This window comes from Aricia agestis, chromosome 12 (genome assembly GCF_905147365.1).
Source record: "Aricia agestis chromosome 12, ilAriAges1.1, whole genome shotgun sequence".
NCBI lineage: Eukaryota > Metazoa > Arthropoda > Insecta > Lepidoptera > Lycaenidae > Aricia > Aricia agestis.
In genome coordinates this window covers 15,114,761-15,135,097 of record NC_056417.1, presented here as the reverse complement: position 1 = coordinate 15,135,097, position 20,337 = coordinate 15,114,761, and the positions used below count along the sequence as shown (strand labels likewise).

Genomic DNA, 20,337 nt, shown 5'->3' with positions numbered 1-20,337 from the left:
TATATATATATATATATATATATATATATATATATATATATATATATATATAAATATATATATACAGTGTGCAAGGGCCCGAGCGTCACGAGTTTCCCCATACAAAAGTGAAAAAAAATGTTGGTCTTTCAGCGCTGCTACTTTCACAGTGAACTCTCTACAAGGAACACGTACACACCCTAAAGTATTATACTTCTTCGCTTCATTCTTCGATATATTAATTATCCATGTAGTACCTTTACTTAATTGCTTTGGCAATCGCGTTTTTTTTAGAGACTTATCATGTGGGTACATGAAAAAAAAATAACGTCGGTCACTAGCCCATCAGCGCTCCTCATTCCTTTTCTTCGCGAGGCAACGCGAGCACGCATACTTAGTAACCATGCCAAAACGCAAAGAAAATTGGTTATCATTAAGATATTATTTGAATTAGTGTTGACTAGATTCAGTGTTGTTAGTAATTAAAGTAAGTGTTATTTAATCATGTAACAAGAAAATACACGTAAGTACTAATGCACGGTAGGCACTGCCAAGACGAGCCAATTATATTCAATACTAGATGTCCCGCGCGGCTTCGCCCGCGTAAATTAGAAATTTTACAGAATCCGTAGGTACATTTTCCCATAAAAAATATTTCCCCCGTTTTTCCCACATTTTCCTGAGTTTCTTCTGTCGTATTAGTCTTAGAGTAATAATATAATATAACCTTCTCGATAAATGATGAGTCTTACTCGATAAATGATCTATCTAACACTGAGATAAGTTTTTAAATCGGACCTGTAGTTTCTGAGATTGACGCGTTCAAGCAAACATACTCTTCAGGTTTATAATATTAGGTAGATATAGATTTTTTTTAATTATCGCTTGACAAACTCGAGTCTCGATCTAAAAGACTATGATATGGTAGTGATGATGATGATGATGATGATGAAGAATGTAATTTGCATAGTAGCATATGCTTTCTGTTCTTAAAACAACGCCGAAACTCCCAAACTTGTATCTATAAAGAATCAGGAATTCTCTCAGCACCTTCCGAACCACAGTATACCAGGTATATCTCGGTGCAAAATCTTACTTGTTGGTAGCATATGCTTAGAATTCTCACGAAACCGAAGTCACCATATGTTTCCCTATAAGTTTTGAGGAGTTCCCTCGATTACTTATGGATCCTTCATCAGATCATCACTTTTCTGAATATAATACCAAATTGGGATGATACCCTATATACCAAAAGAAAAATTTTGAAAATCGGTTAACCAACGGCGGAGTAATCGTTGAATATAAGAAAACGAACATAACACCTCCCCCATTTTGAAAGTCGGTTAAAATTGTAGCCTATGTGTTATTTATTTAATATTTTAATCAGCACATGAATTGAATAACAAAATTTTTTTCAAATTAATCGTAGCACCATCTGTCAGGACAAACTAAAATTGAAATAGAATAATATTGAATGCGATGATAACGCCGTCCGCCGGATCTAATGTAAAACATTCCAAAATCAACAACTCCTTATAAATAAGAAATTAATTGAAAAAACATTTTCCAGTAGACCAAACTAAATCTAAACCATTCTCGAATCTCCACGAACACACACAAAAAATTTCATCAAAATTGGCCAAGATAAGATAAATCCGTTCAGCCGTTCTCGAGTTTTAGCGAGACTAACGAACAGCAATTGATTTTTATATATATAGATTTATCTTTCGATTTCTATATAGTCTTATTAAAAAAATAATCGGACAGAGTAACAACTTAAGTTAGCTAAAATAAAAAAATAATCGGACAGAGTAACAACTGAAGTTAGCTAAAATTGTGTTTATTTATGTACTATGTATTTTGAGACTATGCAATTTTGTCGCGCTCGCGATTCACTTTCACTTTTGTTGAGTTTCAGAACGCGATATTAGGTCCTCCAACGCGCACGCGAATTTGAACTTTATGCAGCGGTAATAAATTACAAATTGACTCTCCATTTTATTTAGAAAACGTTTGTATGGGAAATAGAAAAATGCTGTTTTGAGGATTTTCCCGGCAATTATTCGAATTTTTCTCACCTTTTAAACCTTCCCTAGACCTCCACGAATAATTCAAGACCAAGATAAGATAAATCCGTTCAGCCGTTCTCGAGTTTTAGCGAGACTAACGAACAGCAATTGATTTTTATATATTCAATATTAACCGGCTTGTACTGCGACTACTAGTCAATAAGTACAGTGTGTTTGGACTGCGAGCCTTGTGTGTATTATACAATGTATAATAATATGTATGTTTTATCTGGTCTATAAATAGAATTATCTTATGTTTGCCGGATTGTGGGTAGCAACTAAAAGTTAATTACTGCAATTATTTAATCAACCGGCATGTCATGCGACTGTGAGTCAATAAGTACAGTGTGTTTGGACTTTGGACCGAGAGTCCTTCCATATGCACAATCTCATATAGATCATCATCAGAATTGACTGCGAGTCTCTGACGATGTTTTTTCTGTTCTAAAAATAGAATTATAATTATATTATGTTTGCCCGAATGGGGGGAATAACTGCAAGTTAATTACTGCAATTATTTAATTATTTTAAGTTATTTAATAAACCGCCATAATGTGTGGATTGACCGCGAGTCTCTAAACACAATCTAAATGCATCGGAATTGACTGCGAGTCTCTGACGATGTTTTATATGTTCTATAAATAGAACTACCTATATGTTGGCTGTTTCGGAGAGATTAACTACGAGTTAATTACTATCTAAATTAAACATTTGTATAAATTATTTTATAAACCGCTATAATGTGTGGATTGATTGCGAGTCTCTAAACACAATCTATATTCGTCGGAATAGACTGCGAGTCTCTGACGATGTTTTATCTGTTCTATAAATAGAACTATATGTTGGCTGGTTCGGGGGGAAAAACTACGAGTCAATTACTATTTAAATTTAAAATATATTAAGTTTTTTTTTTTAAATCAAAATAATGTATGGATTGACTGCGAGTCTCCGACAATGTTTAAAAAATAAAAATTAGCAACTACCGCACGTTTCCTGCGCTTTTTGTTCTATAAATAGAACTACATATTATTATTATAATATTATCTTTGCCGGTTTATATACAATTATTATTTCGAACTAATAACTAGATTGACTGCGAGTCTTATCAGTTAGCAACCAATGCATACCGCACATCCTTTGTTTTAAATATATTATATTATATTTATTATTATTAAATAAATTGTGCACCAATGTTGGGACTCGGGATACACCGCGAGTGTATAACGAAACTTACTTAATATCTACGTAACATGATAGTTCCTACCCTCAATATATATTTTTTTTTTTTACATTTATCGACAAATATGTCGATTATAACAAACAATTAAGCTACCCCAATATTTTTTAGGTCACTAAGACCAGACAATCGGAGAAACATCTCTAGATGTGACCGATATACGGGTCGATCAGGTTACAAATGAAGCGAAGCTTTCCCACTCCTAAACCAGGTGCCAACAGTCGATTCTGACACACCGGCACCGACAAAACCGGACCAGATTCAGATAGATCCAGGGCTCTTACTGACGTTATTCTAATGACATTAGATTCGCCAGATTGTGGTTTAAATGATCCTAAAGACGATTAAGATAAGCTACTGCTTATTTATTTATTTATAATAAAAAAAAAACATTATTTTTATAAAACATTACTGATAATAAGTCAACACTTATTATCAGTGCAACCAGCTCGATTCTATTTCGATCGATTATTATCATTATAGATTTCACCTGACAAAGTCTCGATATTATCAGAACAGTATCTGACTTATCTCGATATTAATTAATATTATCATACTTATCAGATAATATTATATTATCAGACAAGACAACTTAGTAACGGACATCAAACCTATAAACACAGTCTCGATAAGTCTTGTCTCAATATCATACCGATATTATTACTGTTTCGCTGGATAATTCCAGTGTTTGTTCGGAGAGACAAATTAGTATATACCATCAATCGGGTACCTTTCGGGCTCTGGCAAAACCCTCCCCGCTACCCGTCAAAAGGGGGGGCGGCGTAGGTAACCGTCGGCTGGCGCCGCTAGCACTGTGCCGCTACAATTATAGCTACCGCTATAATCTAGCGACTAAACGCTTAACACCGCAGCAGTGGTGCTGATAGTAAATTTTTATATATATATTTTATAGATGTTACTATTATAATTATTGTGGGCTTAATACAGCTATCCCCAACCCGCGGTCCGCGGGCCGCATACGGGCCACGGGGACTTTATTTGTGGCCCGCGTGATGTTAAACCATTTTGAAATTCACGCCCACCGGCAAAATAATGTAGTCATCGTGAAAGTCGTGATTTTTTTTTCACTTGTAAATCGTTAATTTTGAATAACGTTATTTATTAAACCTAATAATGACACCAAGACCAAAACATGTTTATGGCCCGCATGGAAAAAAAAATGGGGACCACTGGCCTAATACTCCCTCATAATTGATAAAAACGAGATACTCGATGTCGTTCTGTAAAAATATAATATACATCATTCATAATACACATCAATAAGTTATTAGAATTATTATTTAAAGCTATATCTTCGTGTACCCCCACCGAAGGTTACCTTATTTCAAAGATTTTCTTTTCCCCAAACAAAGCGGCGGAAAATATTGTATTATATTATAAATACAATTTTTGAATTCTTTTAAATTTTAAACCACTTCTTAAGTTTATTCGAAACTACAGGTTAATTACCGTACGGCTTCTAATCCAATACCACTAATATATATATTATGTATATTCTGTGCCAATACCCAAAAGTGGATATCTAGCAAAAATAGATTTAAAAGCCGACTTCTTGGTTTCTATTAGCTTACTAGTCGATTGAAAGATTTTAATTTACGGATTAAGAGCTCTGACGTACAGACTATATCAGAGGCGCCAATTATTATAATTTTTTTTCTTCACAAAAATTATAAAGAAGGAAATCAGACCAGGCGTTAAAGCCTTACCACGCTTTAACAATACTTCAGCCTTAGGCGCCCCTTTTTTGTTTAAGTTTTATTGTTAATAGTGACAAGGGTGTATTAAATTCACAACAAATATGTTCATATTTTAGTCTTAACGATTATAATAATATATATTATTAAGACATAATATATTATATAATATTATATGCCTATTAAAAACGAAATAATACAGAATAGTTAAACCAGTACACTATTCGTGAGCTAGCTCAACTGATAGGTGTTTTGACACCTTCATATCCCGATTCCTGACTTCCGTCACGGAATGCAACTGGTTTTCAGCGATTTAAATTTTTAATGCTAAATAAATGCAATGATAAATACGATAGCAGAATCTCACTTATTCTTGAATAATAATTGTTAAAATATTTTGCCTGGTGGACCGAGACACAATATTCTCGACTTTCAATCATATTATGCAATAATCACAATATTATCGACGACCACAGAGCCGGACGCAGTTATAGCAGTAGACCCCTTTATTTACAACAGGCAGTATTTCTACTTTACGCGTTCCCACCTTTCCCATTTATATTAAAATGTTTGAGAAAATTATTAGCCGATGAATAGATGAATATTGCATATTCGTTTTTTCCGGTACTGGCTTTCGCTGCCCTAATGATTCCCTCTTATAAAAATGTAATTTACATAATAATATTCTAAAATTCTCTATCGACTAATCGACTTAGAATTTAGATAAATACTCTCCTCAATCTCATTATTAAACTTATTAAAGAGATCACCGTCCGCTCCATCGGAACCTTAGCCAACCAATTTGACAATGGATGTAGCCTGTAATACGATATTTTCTACAGCCACCTCTGTGCGCTGTCATTGTTTATAAACAATGTTGACATTATTGGTTGGTGACATTGGCTCAGAAAAATGTGTGAAGAGTCTTTTGAAAGAAGCATTCCAGTAAAAATCCTAGCCCTGGATACCAGATAGCTGGGATCTACTTTTTGTTAAAAGTCACATTTAAAAATTGTTATACTAATACCGATTAAGATCTCGAAAACGTCACTAATACATTATTTGTTTTTCTTGTTTTCTGCATCTATTGAATACTGGTCAATGACTTAATACTTTCTGCCTAATAAAACTCGGCAAAATAAAAAATTTAGCGGTATTGAAATTAATATTACAAAGACACCAACTCCCGGGCGTGATCGGATGTTATTAAATTATGTAATTCTTTTTTAAAGAAGAAGTTAGCATAATATTATGCCCTGCGATGGTTATTCAAGATTATTTTATATACGGGTTTCTATTAAGAACATTTTAGCCAACGTTTAACGCTCTGCACAGACCAGCCACCTCCCAGTCGGTTAGCCGCTGGACAAAGCAGGACATCGACACGAGCGTCGACACGGGGACTGACACGATTAGTAAGACGACATTCGACAGGCAGGACTAGTGACTCCAATACTTTTGCTACTTTCCTTAGCCATAATTTTATCGATGAACAAAGTTTCGCTGAATCAGTTATATAATCACCATGATCCCAGTAATCATTTGAATCACAAACTTTTGTTTTGTTTCCACTGACTATTATTATTATTTATGGGCATAATGTTAAATTATTTCTCGAATATAATGATTACTATTCATAATGTATATAAATATATTGTATTTTGTAAAAAATCTTTCTTTCGTTACTCTGAAAATCTACATGGTTAATTAATATATCGAAGAATGAAGCGAAGAAGTATAATAAATGATCAAACGAACTTACCAAGTGAAGTTCGATCATTATTATATGAGTCGCTTCATTCGAAGATATAATCTCCCTCCCACCCAGTCTGCACGAAACTGTGTTTGCTGCAGTACCCAAAGAAACAAAGAAAGATTTTTTGCATTACCTCTCTCTAAACATAATGAGGAGCGCTGATGGGCTAGTGACCGACGTTATTTTTTTTTCATGTACCCACATGATAAGTCTCTAAAAAAAACGCGATTGCCAAAGCAAATAAGTAAAGGTACTACATGGATAATTAATATATCTTCGAATGAAGCGACTCATATAATAATGATCGAACTTCACTTGGTAAGTTCGTTTGATCATTTATTATCACTTATTTTTGTTACACCCTGTATATATGTGTGTGTCGAAATAATACGATAAACATCCTATTAGAACTCCTTTTTTATGAAAAAAGGGCGCAAACAAGCAAACAGGTCACCTGATGGAAAGCAACTACCGTCGCCCATGAACACTCGCAACATCAGAAGAGCTGCAGGTGCGTTGCCGGCCTTTTAAGAGGAAATCCTTTACGACGGATATCTCAAATGAGTGGCCGCCCTTAGTTAAGGTAACATTCACGTAACAAAGACCAGTGTACCTTGACCTATAGTAACTATAGTTGATGACAACAGCCTTAGCTATTCAATCGTGTGGTTTCCCGGCGTTGTTGTAAACCCAGCTTATCCATTTAAATCAATCGTGTCTTGTGACCGATAGGTTCTGATTTCCCCTGCGGTTCGGGGGTCACGTCAACCGCTCGGAGTATATTGGCCCGTAACTCTGTTATGGGATATCGAGCCTTATTGCTATTATGAATGCATAAGACAGCTGCGTCTACAGGGATCCGTATAATTTCGGAACAAAAATATGTAAATATTTTTGCTGCGACACATTTCAGGGTGGAATATGTTAAGCAGTCTCTTTCTGTTATTGATATTTCGAAAAATGAGATGTTCCACTGCTTAATGGTGTAAGGTGACTGTAGACTGACATATTGTTTAAAACAATTTTTAAACATCTCACTGTATAAGTTTTTTTATCCTGGTTATCGTTTAAGCTGACGTATATTATGAGGAAGTTTATCAAAAATAAACTAGGAACATACCTACAATAATTAATTTTTCTTAACAAAATAAAATTTAACCCTTAATAATTCAATTGGTGCACTTAATTTAGAGTATACTGATAAATACTTTAAATAATTAGAGCATACTAATATATAATAATAAATAGGTATGCGGTTCTTATAATATTACGATGTTGTATGTTATAGCATACAACATCTAGGTTCAAAGCTGCAATTGATTCCCCTGATATCTATAATGCCATCTCTCCATCATCATGATCAGCATCCCTAGGACGTATCCGCCCAACAGCAGTATAAACGCGGGCGCTGCTCCGCCCAGCGCCAGCGCTCGCGGCGAACTGCCCTCGCAGGAGGACTCCTGGGACGACATGCGAGCACGGATGCACGAAATGATCCCTCGCTCGTTGAGTCTCATGAAGCTGGAAGAGAGAGCAAGACAGATAGAGTAACTAGAAGGACTGCTTAAGAGCTCGGTTGGGACACGCCCCCACGCAGCATCAGTAGATTTCGTGTCACAGCGATACGTCTAATTTCTATTTTGAGAGCTTCATGTCGCTAGCTACAGAGAGATAAGTTCCTAGAAATCAGCAGTTTCGCTGCAACACATTTTATACTGCGACTTGCCGTCCGTGAATAGTCTAATTTAACTGGACCACCGGAACCGGTACAAAAATCACAGAACCTACATTTTGTTTTAAATCCCAAACACATTCAAGCTATATGTGTCCTTTGGTCCTTCATTCTTCTTGGGGAAAACTTGGATTCTATCTGCATGGAGATCCCAGTACGAGTTACCTCCAGTTGAAGAACTCCTTGTACGGGCTGTGCTGCTGCACGGCGGCGAACAGCATGGTCTTCTCCATGACCTGCAGCGAGCCCATGTCGCACATCTCGCGCTGATCGAATGTCCTCGAGATGCGGTCGTTAGCTGCATTCGTTTCCGTGTGATACGCGTAACCTTGAACATTATTTTGAATGAGATGGATGTTGGACGGAATGGAAGTTTTGGATCAATAAAACCCTACACCGAAAATATCCTTAAATATTGCTGGGTTAGCTCACATTTAGGAATGCGATGCGATGCGCTCAAAACCGAAAGTCATTTAAATATTCCATGAAGATGCACATTGAAGTTTCGCTTTTTTTTTCAAAAATAAAAAAGTATTTTTGTTATTACCTCCTTGCTTCACCAGCTCGATGCCCTCATCTACGGTCCTAAATATCGACATCTTTTTCATTTGCTTAAAAATCTTCTTCTTGAGCTTGTCTTCGTCTTCTGCGTTTCTTTTGTTGTAGTAGTAGTCTGGTAGCTAAAAATATTAGTACTTACTCATTAAAATGCTAGATTTTGTTTAGTTCGTAAAGGTTATTCAAATACTGCACACGTGCTTACAAGGTTCAATCATTATCGCAGTACAACTTATGAAACTAACAGATAGATTGCCTAATTCCAACATCACATTTCCAGAAGCATCGCTGATATACAATCCTAAAAATTTATCTGTTTATTTGATTACCTATATCAAATGCAAACATCAAAATATCAGAATTATTATACCTGCAACCAGGACCGGGTGTAGCCAATATCTTCGAAGATCGGCTGCAGGGGGCTGTTGATGAGCTCGGCGAGGCTGTTGATGGAGGGAGGAGGTCCGTTGAGGAGCCAGCTCACCACGCTGCTGGTGTAGTAGTTGTAGATGAGCACGCACGACATGCCGGTGATGAGAATGGTGATTTTACGAGCTGGGAAAAGTATAAAATATATATGTAAGGTGCTCCAAAGATATTTAAAAGTCAAATTCATTGTCTAATTGGGCCTCAAACCTCATCTATCTGAAACTACCGAGAGATGGACAATAAAGCTTTGAAGATTGAGGCTACTGATGTATACTTTTATAAAGATAATAATTGAGGAAAAGGATTAAAGGGTCAGTGTAAAATTTTTACCTGCAGATGATCTTTTAATTCCTTTTTCATCGGTGTCTTCAAAGACTGCAAATATAGGTAAAATGTTTAAGGTATTAATTTTGCCTGTATATGCTGGACTGAAAACCAAGGATTCCAGAAAAACTTGAACTCTTATTTTTCAAAAAACTGCAATATTCTGAACTTACACTGCTGGCAGACCAAAGCGAAGACGGAGAAGAATGAGTACGGCAGTGAAAAGGGTCGCTCCTCAAACAGCGATGATGTCAGCAGCACCACACCACAGACCACACACAACCCCACCACCCCCCACCAGGCACCAGCGGTTAGCGGTGTGAGGAACTGGTTTTCGAAGTTTCCAGGACCGGAAGAGGGTATGCGGTAGTAGAATTTGGTTCTGTAGGAATACAATAATATTTGATTAATTATCTTTAAAATGGGAGAAAATTAGAAAGGGACTAGAAATCATAGCTTAGGGCTGCTATAGCATTACACTCTACAATAGAATATATTGATCGTCATTATCAGTTTCTAAAAACCAAGTAAGTTTAGAGTTGATGACAACATAATGTTATAATTTTTAACCGACTTCAAAAAAGGAGGTTAAACACGCGCGCGACGCGTATGTAGGTAATATTCCCAGAACTGCCCAGTTTTCGTATATGTTTGTCTACTCGTATATCAGCATTAGGGAATGCAATTTTGATCTTGCAAGATCAAGATTCCACCAAGATCTTGAGTATTTTTCCAAGATTCAATCTTGAAAGCCATCAATCCTGAATTTCGAAATCCTGTTCGCGATCTTGACAAAATAGTCCAAGATTGTAACAAGATTTCGAGATTTTCAGGCAGTTCATACCTGCGCTACAAAGCGCGAACCACAGATTTAAGGGTATATAATATAGTAGACAGATAAGCGCAGATGACGGACAATCCGTGATGCACTTATTAGTCCGTGGAAATAGAACCTATGCAATTGCCAAATTACATGCAGTAACGCACACGTCTGCGCTGCGCGTCGTGTGCGCTACTGCATATAGGTTCTATTTCCACGGACTAAAAAGTGCGTCACGGATAGTCTGTCGTCTGCGCTGCGCCGATTTTTATGTTTCAAAAAACTTGAATTTGTAAAAACTGAGTTTATGTTTTACATAATATATTACTTATTATTAAAATATTGGTTACTATCAATTTGCAGCAAAAAACGCATTTTTTTCAATTATTTTGCTCAATCTTGAAAATCCCGAAAATCTTGATTCGCGACCAAGATCTCGACCCGAATCTCAACAAGATCTCGAACTGACCAATCTTGGCTCAGAAAAAAGACGCCAAGATGTATGTATGTATGTATGTATCTATATATGTATGTATGTATTTTTTTATATTTGTGTTCGCATATCTCTCGAACTACAAGTCTGATTTAAGTAATTCTGTTTTTGTTATACTAGGTATGGTTCAACTTAGGGAATAGTGCAAGTTTGCAAGTTTCATCAATATCGGTGCATTAGTTTTTGAGATACGGAATTTTAATTCTCAATTACGTACAAATTTGAAGTCGGTTTTATCTTTTTAAAATGCTATTATTCTTGTATACGCAATGATTAGCTACTTTTACTAATCATTGATTAATCAAATAAAGTAAAAATTTTACAGAATACTATTTTAAAAAGCTTCTGATTACAAAAGGAGCACAAAGGGACTTTAAAGGGAGTTAATAAGTCTGAAGACTTTTCAAAAAGTGTAAATAAACACCGCTTACAGATTGATGAAGGAAGGTAGCTAATTATTTGTTAAGCTGACAAAATAAGGAAAACTTGAGATAACCTTTATTGAACTGGAGCGCAAATTAAAATTTGAAATGGGTTTAATTAAAAGTCATTTAAAAATATTGTATTACAGTGAGAAAAGGCTTAATAATATTTTTTTTTGGTTAGCCTATACTATATCCCACTGCTGGGCAAAGGCCCAGGGTCTTCCACTTGTCTCGCTCCAGCGCCACCGTTAGCCAGCCCGGCTGGTGCGCCTCCAGCTCATCGCGCCATCTTTTCAGTCCATCAACAAACCAGTTGTGATGATATATACACGTATAAGGTTTTTTTAGATAGGCTGATTGTCTATAAGTACTCTTTACAACACTTGAAGACCAAGAAGAGCACAATCCTAAATGGTACTATCAAGGGCGTCGCCAGCCGATGGCGCGGGGGGGGGGGGGGGGCAAGTTGAATTTACCTACTACAATTCATACTTCTCTCATTCTCTATGAAAAGTATGTATAAATTGTAGGTAAAGTCGACAGCACATAAAGCTTTTCACTTGTACTTACTACGAGCCTTACATCTATTACCAGATTTTAATATTATTATTGGCAATATATATTATAATTAGTGGTCGTTGTTTGCATTATATTTGGTAACTTTTTTAGAATCTCTAGGGGGGGGCAGCTGCCCCTCCCTGCCCCCCCTTGGCGACGCCCTTGGGTACTATCGAAGTTCCAGACATACACAACGTCACAAGGACTACGTCTGAAAACAGCGCTGGCGCTGTGTTTCGCCGAGTGAGTGAGTTTACCGGAGGCCCAATCCCTTTTCCCTTCCCTTCTCTACCCTCCCCTATTCCCTTCCCATCCCTACCCTCCCCTATTACCCTATTCCCTCTTAAAAGGCCGGCAACGCACCTGCAGCTCTTCTGATGCGGCGAGTGTCCATGGGCGACGAAAGTAGCTTTCCATCAGGTGACCCGTTTGCTCGTTTGCCCCCTTATTTCATAAAAAAAACAAGTTCGCTTCAGCTTAACCAGTCTTATAGGTACCATTTCACTCGGTTGGGACTTGGAAGATCTTTTTTGCGACTCTCAAGCATATTCCCAAAACGTTAAAAGCAAAACAACATTTGCCAGGTCAGCTAGTCACTAGCTGAACTGGCAATGAAGGTTTTAAAAAAAACAAATAGTGATATTGATCAAATTAGAGCTTAGACTTACTCGATACTACTCAAAACAGTAGAGACAAAGTCTAGTTTCCCAAAAAATGGCGGAATGAACCGTATGATAGGCGATATGTCAGCTTCACGGAAGTTCAACGCGTTGGTTACCGTCTGAAACATAAACCAGTAATTTTAATTTTTACATTATTTAATGGTCAATGAAAGAATTAAAGGCATCAACGATTTTCTTACGTAGGTGCCGTTTCTTTGGAAGTCGCCTACCCATCGATCCACGACCGTGTACACTAATCTGGAATTAGAATTGTTAGTTAATTTGTTTTTTTATTTATCCATGTATATCAAAGATTAATTCAACTGATTTTACGCAGGTTCTGAGGTTTCTCAAAAGTGTTAAGTATTTCAAAAAATGACTATACCTAGGCTTTTTGTACTTTTCAATGCTCTTAGTTACGGGTTTGTCTGCGGAGCGAGATGGTATACTCCGTCACGCTGAAGCCCACGTGTGACGTGATTGATTTCAGCTGTCGTATACTATATCGAACGCACCTATGTGCGCCACACCTTTTTTTAAGTACTAAAGGATAAATACTCTTGTTCATGTTCCTTACTCAATATTATGTAACTCAGCGACAGTCTGAATAACCTGCGTGCCGATCTGAATGACCACCGCTGTCCTGGCATTGCGGGTTCTCCCCAGGATCATTGCTGGATCAAAAACCTCGGGTATGGGAGACATCTGGCAAACAAAAAATATCCATACTAATATTATAAATGCGAAAGTGTGTCTGTCTGTATGTTACCCCTTCACGCCGAAACTGCTGAACCGATTTTGCTGAAATTTGGCATGGAGATACTTTAAGTCACGGGAAAGGACAAGGGATACTTTTTGTCCCTAAAAATGTACGGTTCCCGCGCAATAAACGAGTTTTGGCGCAACGGAGTTACGGGCGTCATCTACTTTTTATATTTTTGAGAGGCTTGCAAATAGCATCATAACAACTTTGAAAAATATTCACAGCCGAACATATAACCTCATCCTTTTTGAAAGTCGGTTAAAATCCATGTAAAGAGAGTGCTTGATCAGATACAATGACTTTAAAGTTTAAACCTCCTAGCAGCTTACATAATATAAATGAATTATTATTTGCCTGATATACAGGCTGTAACAAAACTAAGTGATAAGTTACTATATTATAATAGATTTCACAGTGAACTCTCTTCAAGGAACACATAGGTACACAGTACACACCCTAAAGTATTATCACTTAGTTTTGTTACATCCTGTATTAATTATAGTGTCTAGCGTACCACTACGATTATTCTCATGTTCAGCTTGTTGAAGTCCCATCTTTTGTAATAAGCGTAAGACGAGTCTCGAGAGGGACCTATAATAAATAAAATATCTATAATAACTCATCGTTTTAGGGTTCCGTAGTCAACCAAGTTATGTTGATTACAGAACCCTAAAACAGAACCCTAACAAGCAGAGTATATTGGTAGGTTAATTATCATGTTTGCTTTCATGCAAATAAAATTGATTAAAATAGGCCCGTTTGGTAGCTTAGATGCCACAAAGCACAGACGGATCTACGCAAACAGACAGATAGACATGTCAAACTTATAACACCTTTAATTTTTTGTCGGGGGTAAAAAAATATGTACTTAAAAGCATTTCAAAATGTCGTAGTATAGGTACGGTATACGAGAATTCTTTCCGAACAACTCCTGTTCGAAACTTGAAACTAATGTTCGAGTCGTACAAACTTCGACTTTAGGTCTCCAAAGAAGCCTTCTGATGTTCGCTTCTCGTCAGCCTTTAATCCGTCTCCGAGTGTATTTTCATTTGAAGGCTAATATTCCAACAGTATGAAATAAAAACATTTTCTCACTTGGAAATTTCAATCTGTTATTTTTTAATTTCCGAGTGTAAAATTTAAGCCGTAAGCCTAACTAAAGTTGGCTTAAAGTTAAAATATTACTAAAATTCTGCAGAGTGTGACTTATGATATGCATTGACAATACGGCCGCATAGAATTCTTGCTAACGTAATGAAATACAAACATGTATTGCTTCCATCGAAAGGGACTTACGACGAATACGAGTACACTTTTACGTACGAATTTGAGGTGTTGAACAGCCATTTGGTAAAAAAAAGTAATTTCCAGTGGTCTAGGTGGCCCCTACCGGGTCCACGCGAAACTCAATGGAGTGTACGTTTGCCCTGACAAAAAATGGGGGTCCACAATGTATGAAGCCGGGGTGCTTGAAAATTAATTTTGTTTGCAGTGAAGAACTAAAGTGTTGGCTTCACTTCTCTTATCACAAAACATACAGACAAAAAAGGAGTGTGGAAACCTCTAAGTTAAATTATGGTACCGTCAATGAACATGATAAATCACAATACTTAAGTACTTTACTACTTACTTAATCCATTAGAATAAGAACCAATCTTTGTTACAAGTAACGATCCACCTTGTATCTTACCGAAGTTAAAAATTTCAAACAACTCGTAAGTATCATTGTCTGAAATAAAAATAAAAAAAATTAAAAAATACTTACATATAAAACTATTATCCCACAACAAGTACGTATTCAGTAGATACATTATTAGGATAATAGGTATAGGTACTATTGCAATGTTTTTCCGCTAGAGGCAGCACAAGCATAGACAGTAAATAAAAAGTTTTGTTCGACGTTTGACGACGTTTCTGTCAATATTTGAATCTGAAGTGTGCAACTGCTAACTGCCTGATTGCGGTCGAACTATTTACTGTTTGTGCTAGTAGCGTCCTCTACTCCAGTTTCGTAATATTCCCTATTCATAACGGCATGCAAAAAGTTGTGTGCCACAGAATGTTTCATTCGTAACAAATTTGTTAATGCAGCCGAAACTCACGAAAGCGAGGGCAGAAGCTACAGTAATAATATGAAATTAGTTCAAAATAATTTGCTAAAATTCATTCCGGTCATTTTGCATCTCTCCTCTTTCGCGTTTCGGTTCAGGAATTGAATGTAGTCTCTGACATTCGGGCGTTTTATTTTAGTGTCAATTGCGCGGATGTGGATGCAGGTCCATTTTGTGTGGTCACAACGTCGACATACCATAGAAGAGACCTCGCACCTGTAGGCCGCCGGTCGCATATTATAATAATTTCTGTTCAGAAATATTTTAACGCCCCGAAAGAACGCGCTGCGCTTTCATCATATTTTGTTGTGGATCCCGCATACTATCAGAATTCTGACGTGCCTTACGCCCGCTTCTTATGAGTCTCACATGCCGCCGTTAGGATGGCAGAAACGTTTCTGATCAGACTTTCTTATAACACGCGGCCGGTGGTATTGTCTTTAATGAAATCAAAGAAACCAAAAAATATCAGCGATGGAGCGGGTCAATTCAGACTGCAACGCGACGCATAGATGCATTTCTGTAGTTGTATTACTGAATTGACAGACTTCAATTGCGTGAGACGTCTTGCAAATCTCTCAAATCCATACTTTAGAAATGCAGCTACGCGTTGCGGTCTCTATTGAACCTAAGATTCTGTCAAATCAAAGATTTTTGGGACTTCTTGGAGTTTTGCATCAATTTTTATTGAAAGACAAAAGTTAACAAATGATATAACTCAATTAAGTTATAATCTGAGTATTTAGACAACTTGAAATGTCACATTCGATAATCCCGATAGCTAAGTATCTAAACACACTAGGCCGAAAAACGTGGCCGATTATGCCTGAACTGTGTTTTAAATTACCGATGACACACCATGCCGAAATTACGTCACGTTATATTGTATGCGTAGCGCATTGCAAGCGTAATCATGCCGAACTTCGGCCGCGTATTTTCGGCCTAGTGCCGAGTGCGTTTGGACATTAGTTCATAAATCAGAAATTAGGGATCATAATACAGCGCAAGCACAATAAGCTAATCTAAAAAAACTCCTAAGATTTTTGCCGTCCAAATGATCACCGTAAGATAGTCTATATCGTCTGATACATCATGGGGTTTCAGTATTACGAGTTTTAGAGTGCAGTGTCTCCGGCGCGGTCCGCCAGTGATATTGCCATCCAGGGTATTTCAATTTATTTTTCAAAGACCACAGATATTTTGGCCCGGGTATTTCCCGTACCAATATTCCTGGAGGAACTAGATAGTTCGGGTATCTATAAATCTTTGGAAGTAAAAAAGTTATCTGTTGTTTTTGAATTGCAAAAAATACCTCACAAACTTGTGATTAGGTACACCTTCTTTGAACAAACATACACTATGTTTAGTATAATGTTCCTACTTATACCAAAATAGCTAACACTAAATTTTACTAAGGGCCAGTTTAACCACTTTCTGATAAAGTGCCGAATAGGTTATTCACAACTTTTTGACAGATTTTCCATACCTACTCGAACTGTCAAGTTAAGTGGTGGATAGCCTATCCGGCACCTTATCAGGAAGTGGTGAAACAGGCCCTCAGTAATAAGCTTTTATCCGTGGGTTTATCAGACGACAGCTTATTCTTCGGGAAAGATTAAGTAGCATCAAGGCATAAACAGCTACTAGTTACTACCATGCTATAGTTATAAATATATTTAGTAGTTTTTGCCCATTAACTTACAAACACACTTACAAACTTTCGCCTTTAAACGATAATGGCAGAATTTTTAAAATTATTGTTGTTACTGGAAAACTCTACATACCTGTAGTTTCAGCATAAGTTATATCAGCGTCCACACTAATGTTGAGCTTGTCGAGTATTGCAAATACCTTCCCTTCGCACTTTTGTATTTCACCAGGTACATGAGCATTAGATTTATTCTGTTTCGTATGTTCACCTGATTCTGAATCTCTTTTATTATTTGTATCATTAAGTATCACCATGTCATCAAGGAACTCAGTAATATTACAACATAACACATCCGTTCCGTTATTACATTCGGTATCATTCTCATTGATGTTGGTTTCGTTATTAATTTTTACCAGATGGTTAATATTGTAATCATCTACTATTGCTTCACTCAATTTATCTGCATTGACAGAAATAATAAGCCACTTGCGTTTTGAATCTAACATCATGTTTTCAGAAGCCTTAAAAAGTTTACAAAATGCTTACTATCTCATATCTCACAAAACTGTTAAGTACCTCAATCTACTACGTTTTTCTGTATGTCTATTCGCTACCTTTTCACGTCTTAACATCTGAACCACTTTTATTTAAATTTGGTATGAAGATACTTTGAGTCCCACGAAAAGACATTGGATTGTTTTTATTTCGGCAAAATGTACGGCTCCCGGGTTATAAAGACTTTTGAGCACAACTTTAAGGATAAGATCTTTTACTTACGTAATTAATAACTTTTTCAAAGGCTTGACAGTTAGCATTGACCAGTACACCCATAGCTAATCTTTGTGCCAGGCATACATCCAACTTGGTGAAGTCTTCTCCAATGATCTCATCCATGTCTACCATGGACACTGCCATGTTATGTTCTGATGCATGTCTTGCTAATGTTGTACCTGTGGAAAGTGCCTTAAAATTTAAAATCATGTTTTATATTCCAAATGTGCTAAGTTTGCAGTGATTCAGCAGTGTCTTTTGCAATTTCATTTATTCGACAGTTCATTTGCACATCATGAGCAATTAATAAACATTCGAATAGTCGAATAATATAAGTGTAGTAACACTCCCACTTTAAATTAACTTATATCTTAAATTGAATAGAAAATCCAAATCACCAAAAATACATTTTGCGATTTTGTTTCACGTTTGTGAAGAAACAACGAAAAATTTTAGTACCAAAATACTGTGCAGCTATAATCAAATCTGTGCAGTGATAATAACAATAAAGTAAGCTAGCTTACAGCTTATCTTGGTCTATAACCGTAAGTACATGTAATTAAAAGTTCCTCACTTGGATCGTCACACGTCAACACACATAAAGTTTTAACACCGCTGTAAAACGAAGTGGCCATTCCGATGTAGGACCCCCTTGTAAAAGGAATTAGAATAAAAAATATCGTCAACATTATTGCGAGTATAAACTTATAATAAAATGGTTCTTATAATAAAACGGCCCTTATAAAGTCGTACGCTGAATTCATGAGCAATTACTTCAGAACGTTTGATATTGGATTAACATAAATTGGCGTCGCAATTTGGACCATTATTTGTGTTTAGGTAAACAACGAGAATGCATACGGGCGACTCGCGACAGCATCGTTCAGTGACGCTTTTATGAGCAGCAGAAATTCACTCTTGAAATCCTTTGTATCGTTGTGATTTGTGATGCTACAGCAGGAGTTGGAAGGTTAATAGGCCTTTTGACTCGTGATGATTGACGCATAATATAGTTCCCGAACCGGTGGTAGGTCATCACGTAGACATTTTGAAAATATATTTTGATTTACTCAGAAATAAAATAATTTTTATTTTAAATTTTATAACAATATACAAAACTTTAAGAAACAGGTTCAAACTTAGATTCTAACCCATCTGCGACACCCACGATGGAGGTGTTAAAATAGGATAAATTTTGTGCACCCTTACACTGTAGCTGAAATAAACCGCTGTTTTCCATTTAACTAGGTACATTTTTATTAAGTACTTATCTTCTTATTTATAAAAATGGATTTTCAAATGTGTTAGTCGCGCTAAAATTCGAAAACGGCTGAACGGATTGGGCTGATTTTAGTCTTAAAATATTCGTAGAAGTCCAGGGAAGGTTTTAAAGTGACACGAAGTTCACTGGGACAGCTAGTTTATGAATAAACTATTAAAATAGCATAATGCAGAGATTAAATGCGGTCGCGCGTAGTCGGTCTGCACCGACCAACAAAGCTAAAGTCTCTTCTTTGTGAAACCCAGTAATTCGATTGGAAATATTATGCTTTTAAAATGTTTTTCAAATGTGATTACTTGAAACAAATTTCCTTTGAAGTTAAATTTATGATTTATTTATAATGTAGCAGTGATTCTACATATTATCATAGTCAAAAACATAATCTACCTGTAATACAAGATTATTATTTATTTTGTCTAACATTACAAAGTAGAATACAATCATTATCTCAAAAATTTTAGCGCTTTTGATTTTTTTTTATGAAATAAGGGGGCAAACGAGCAAACGGGTCACCTGATGGAAAGCAACTTCCATCGCCAATCGACACTCGCAGCATCAAAAGAGCTGCAGGTGCGTTGCCGGCCTTTTAAGAGGGAATAGGGCAATAGGGGAGGGTAGAGAAGGGAATAGGGGAGGGTAGGGAAGGAAATAGGAGAGGATAGGGAAGGGAAAAGGGCAGGGGATTGGGCTGTGGCTACTGGCTTCCCGCTGTCTGTGCCATAATATAATTCTTATATCTACAAAAGAAAAAGAACACAATTGATTCTAATGCGGTCTTTTAATATATTAATAATAATAATATTATAGTTAAGGAACACTTATATTTTTAGAGGTTTTAGAGAAGTACTGTTAATTTTCAACGGCTGCACCAGCATAGACAGTAAACGGAAAGTTTTGTTCGACGTTTCTGTCAATATTCTAATATGAAGTACTGCAACATATCGGATTTTGGTCGGATTATTTACTGTATGTGCTAGTCACTGTATGTGCTAGTCAATGTGC

General features: G+C 36.5%; 1 protein-coding gene across 1 annotated transcript; it reads right to left on the bottom strand.

Annotated features, from left to right (window-relative positions):
• Window positions 1-8,060: 8,060 nt before the first annotated feature.
• LOC121732741 (ionotropic receptor 75a-like) lies at window positions 8,061-18,176 on the bottom strand. Its single transcript, XM_042122695.1, has 13 exons — window positions 18,060-18,176; window positions 17,416-17,803; window positions 15,151-15,249; window positions 14,035-14,111; window positions 13,335-13,462; window positions 12,958-13,015; window positions 12,764-12,876; window positions 9,973-10,181; window positions 9,806-9,850; window positions 9,417-9,601; window positions 9,036-9,168; window positions 8,654-8,816; window positions 8,061-8,277 (listed from the first exon to the last, which is right to left on the bottom strand). The coding sequence occupies exons 1-13, from the start codon at window positions 18,174-18,176 to the stop codon at window positions 8,061-8,063; spliced, it is 1,932 nt and encodes a 643-aa protein (XP_041978629.1).
• Between the last annotated feature and the right edge of the window lie 2,161 nt (window positions 18,177-20,337).

Bases quoted from the DNA above. Each gene is read 5' to 3' on its own strand.
- LOC121732741 (XM_042122695.1), bottom strand. From the start codon at position 18,176: ATGGATGAGATCATTGGAGAAGACTTCACCAAGTTGGATGTATGCCTG. The intron at 14,112-15,150 runs GTAAGTAGTAAA...TATTTATTATAG, and splicing joins TTCTTATTCTAATGGATTAA to GTCCCTCTCGAGACTCGTCT. The intron at 9,851-9,972 runs GTAAGTTCAGAA...CTATATTTGCAG, and splicing joins CGCTTTGGTCTGCCAGCAGT to TCTTTGAAGACACCGATGAA.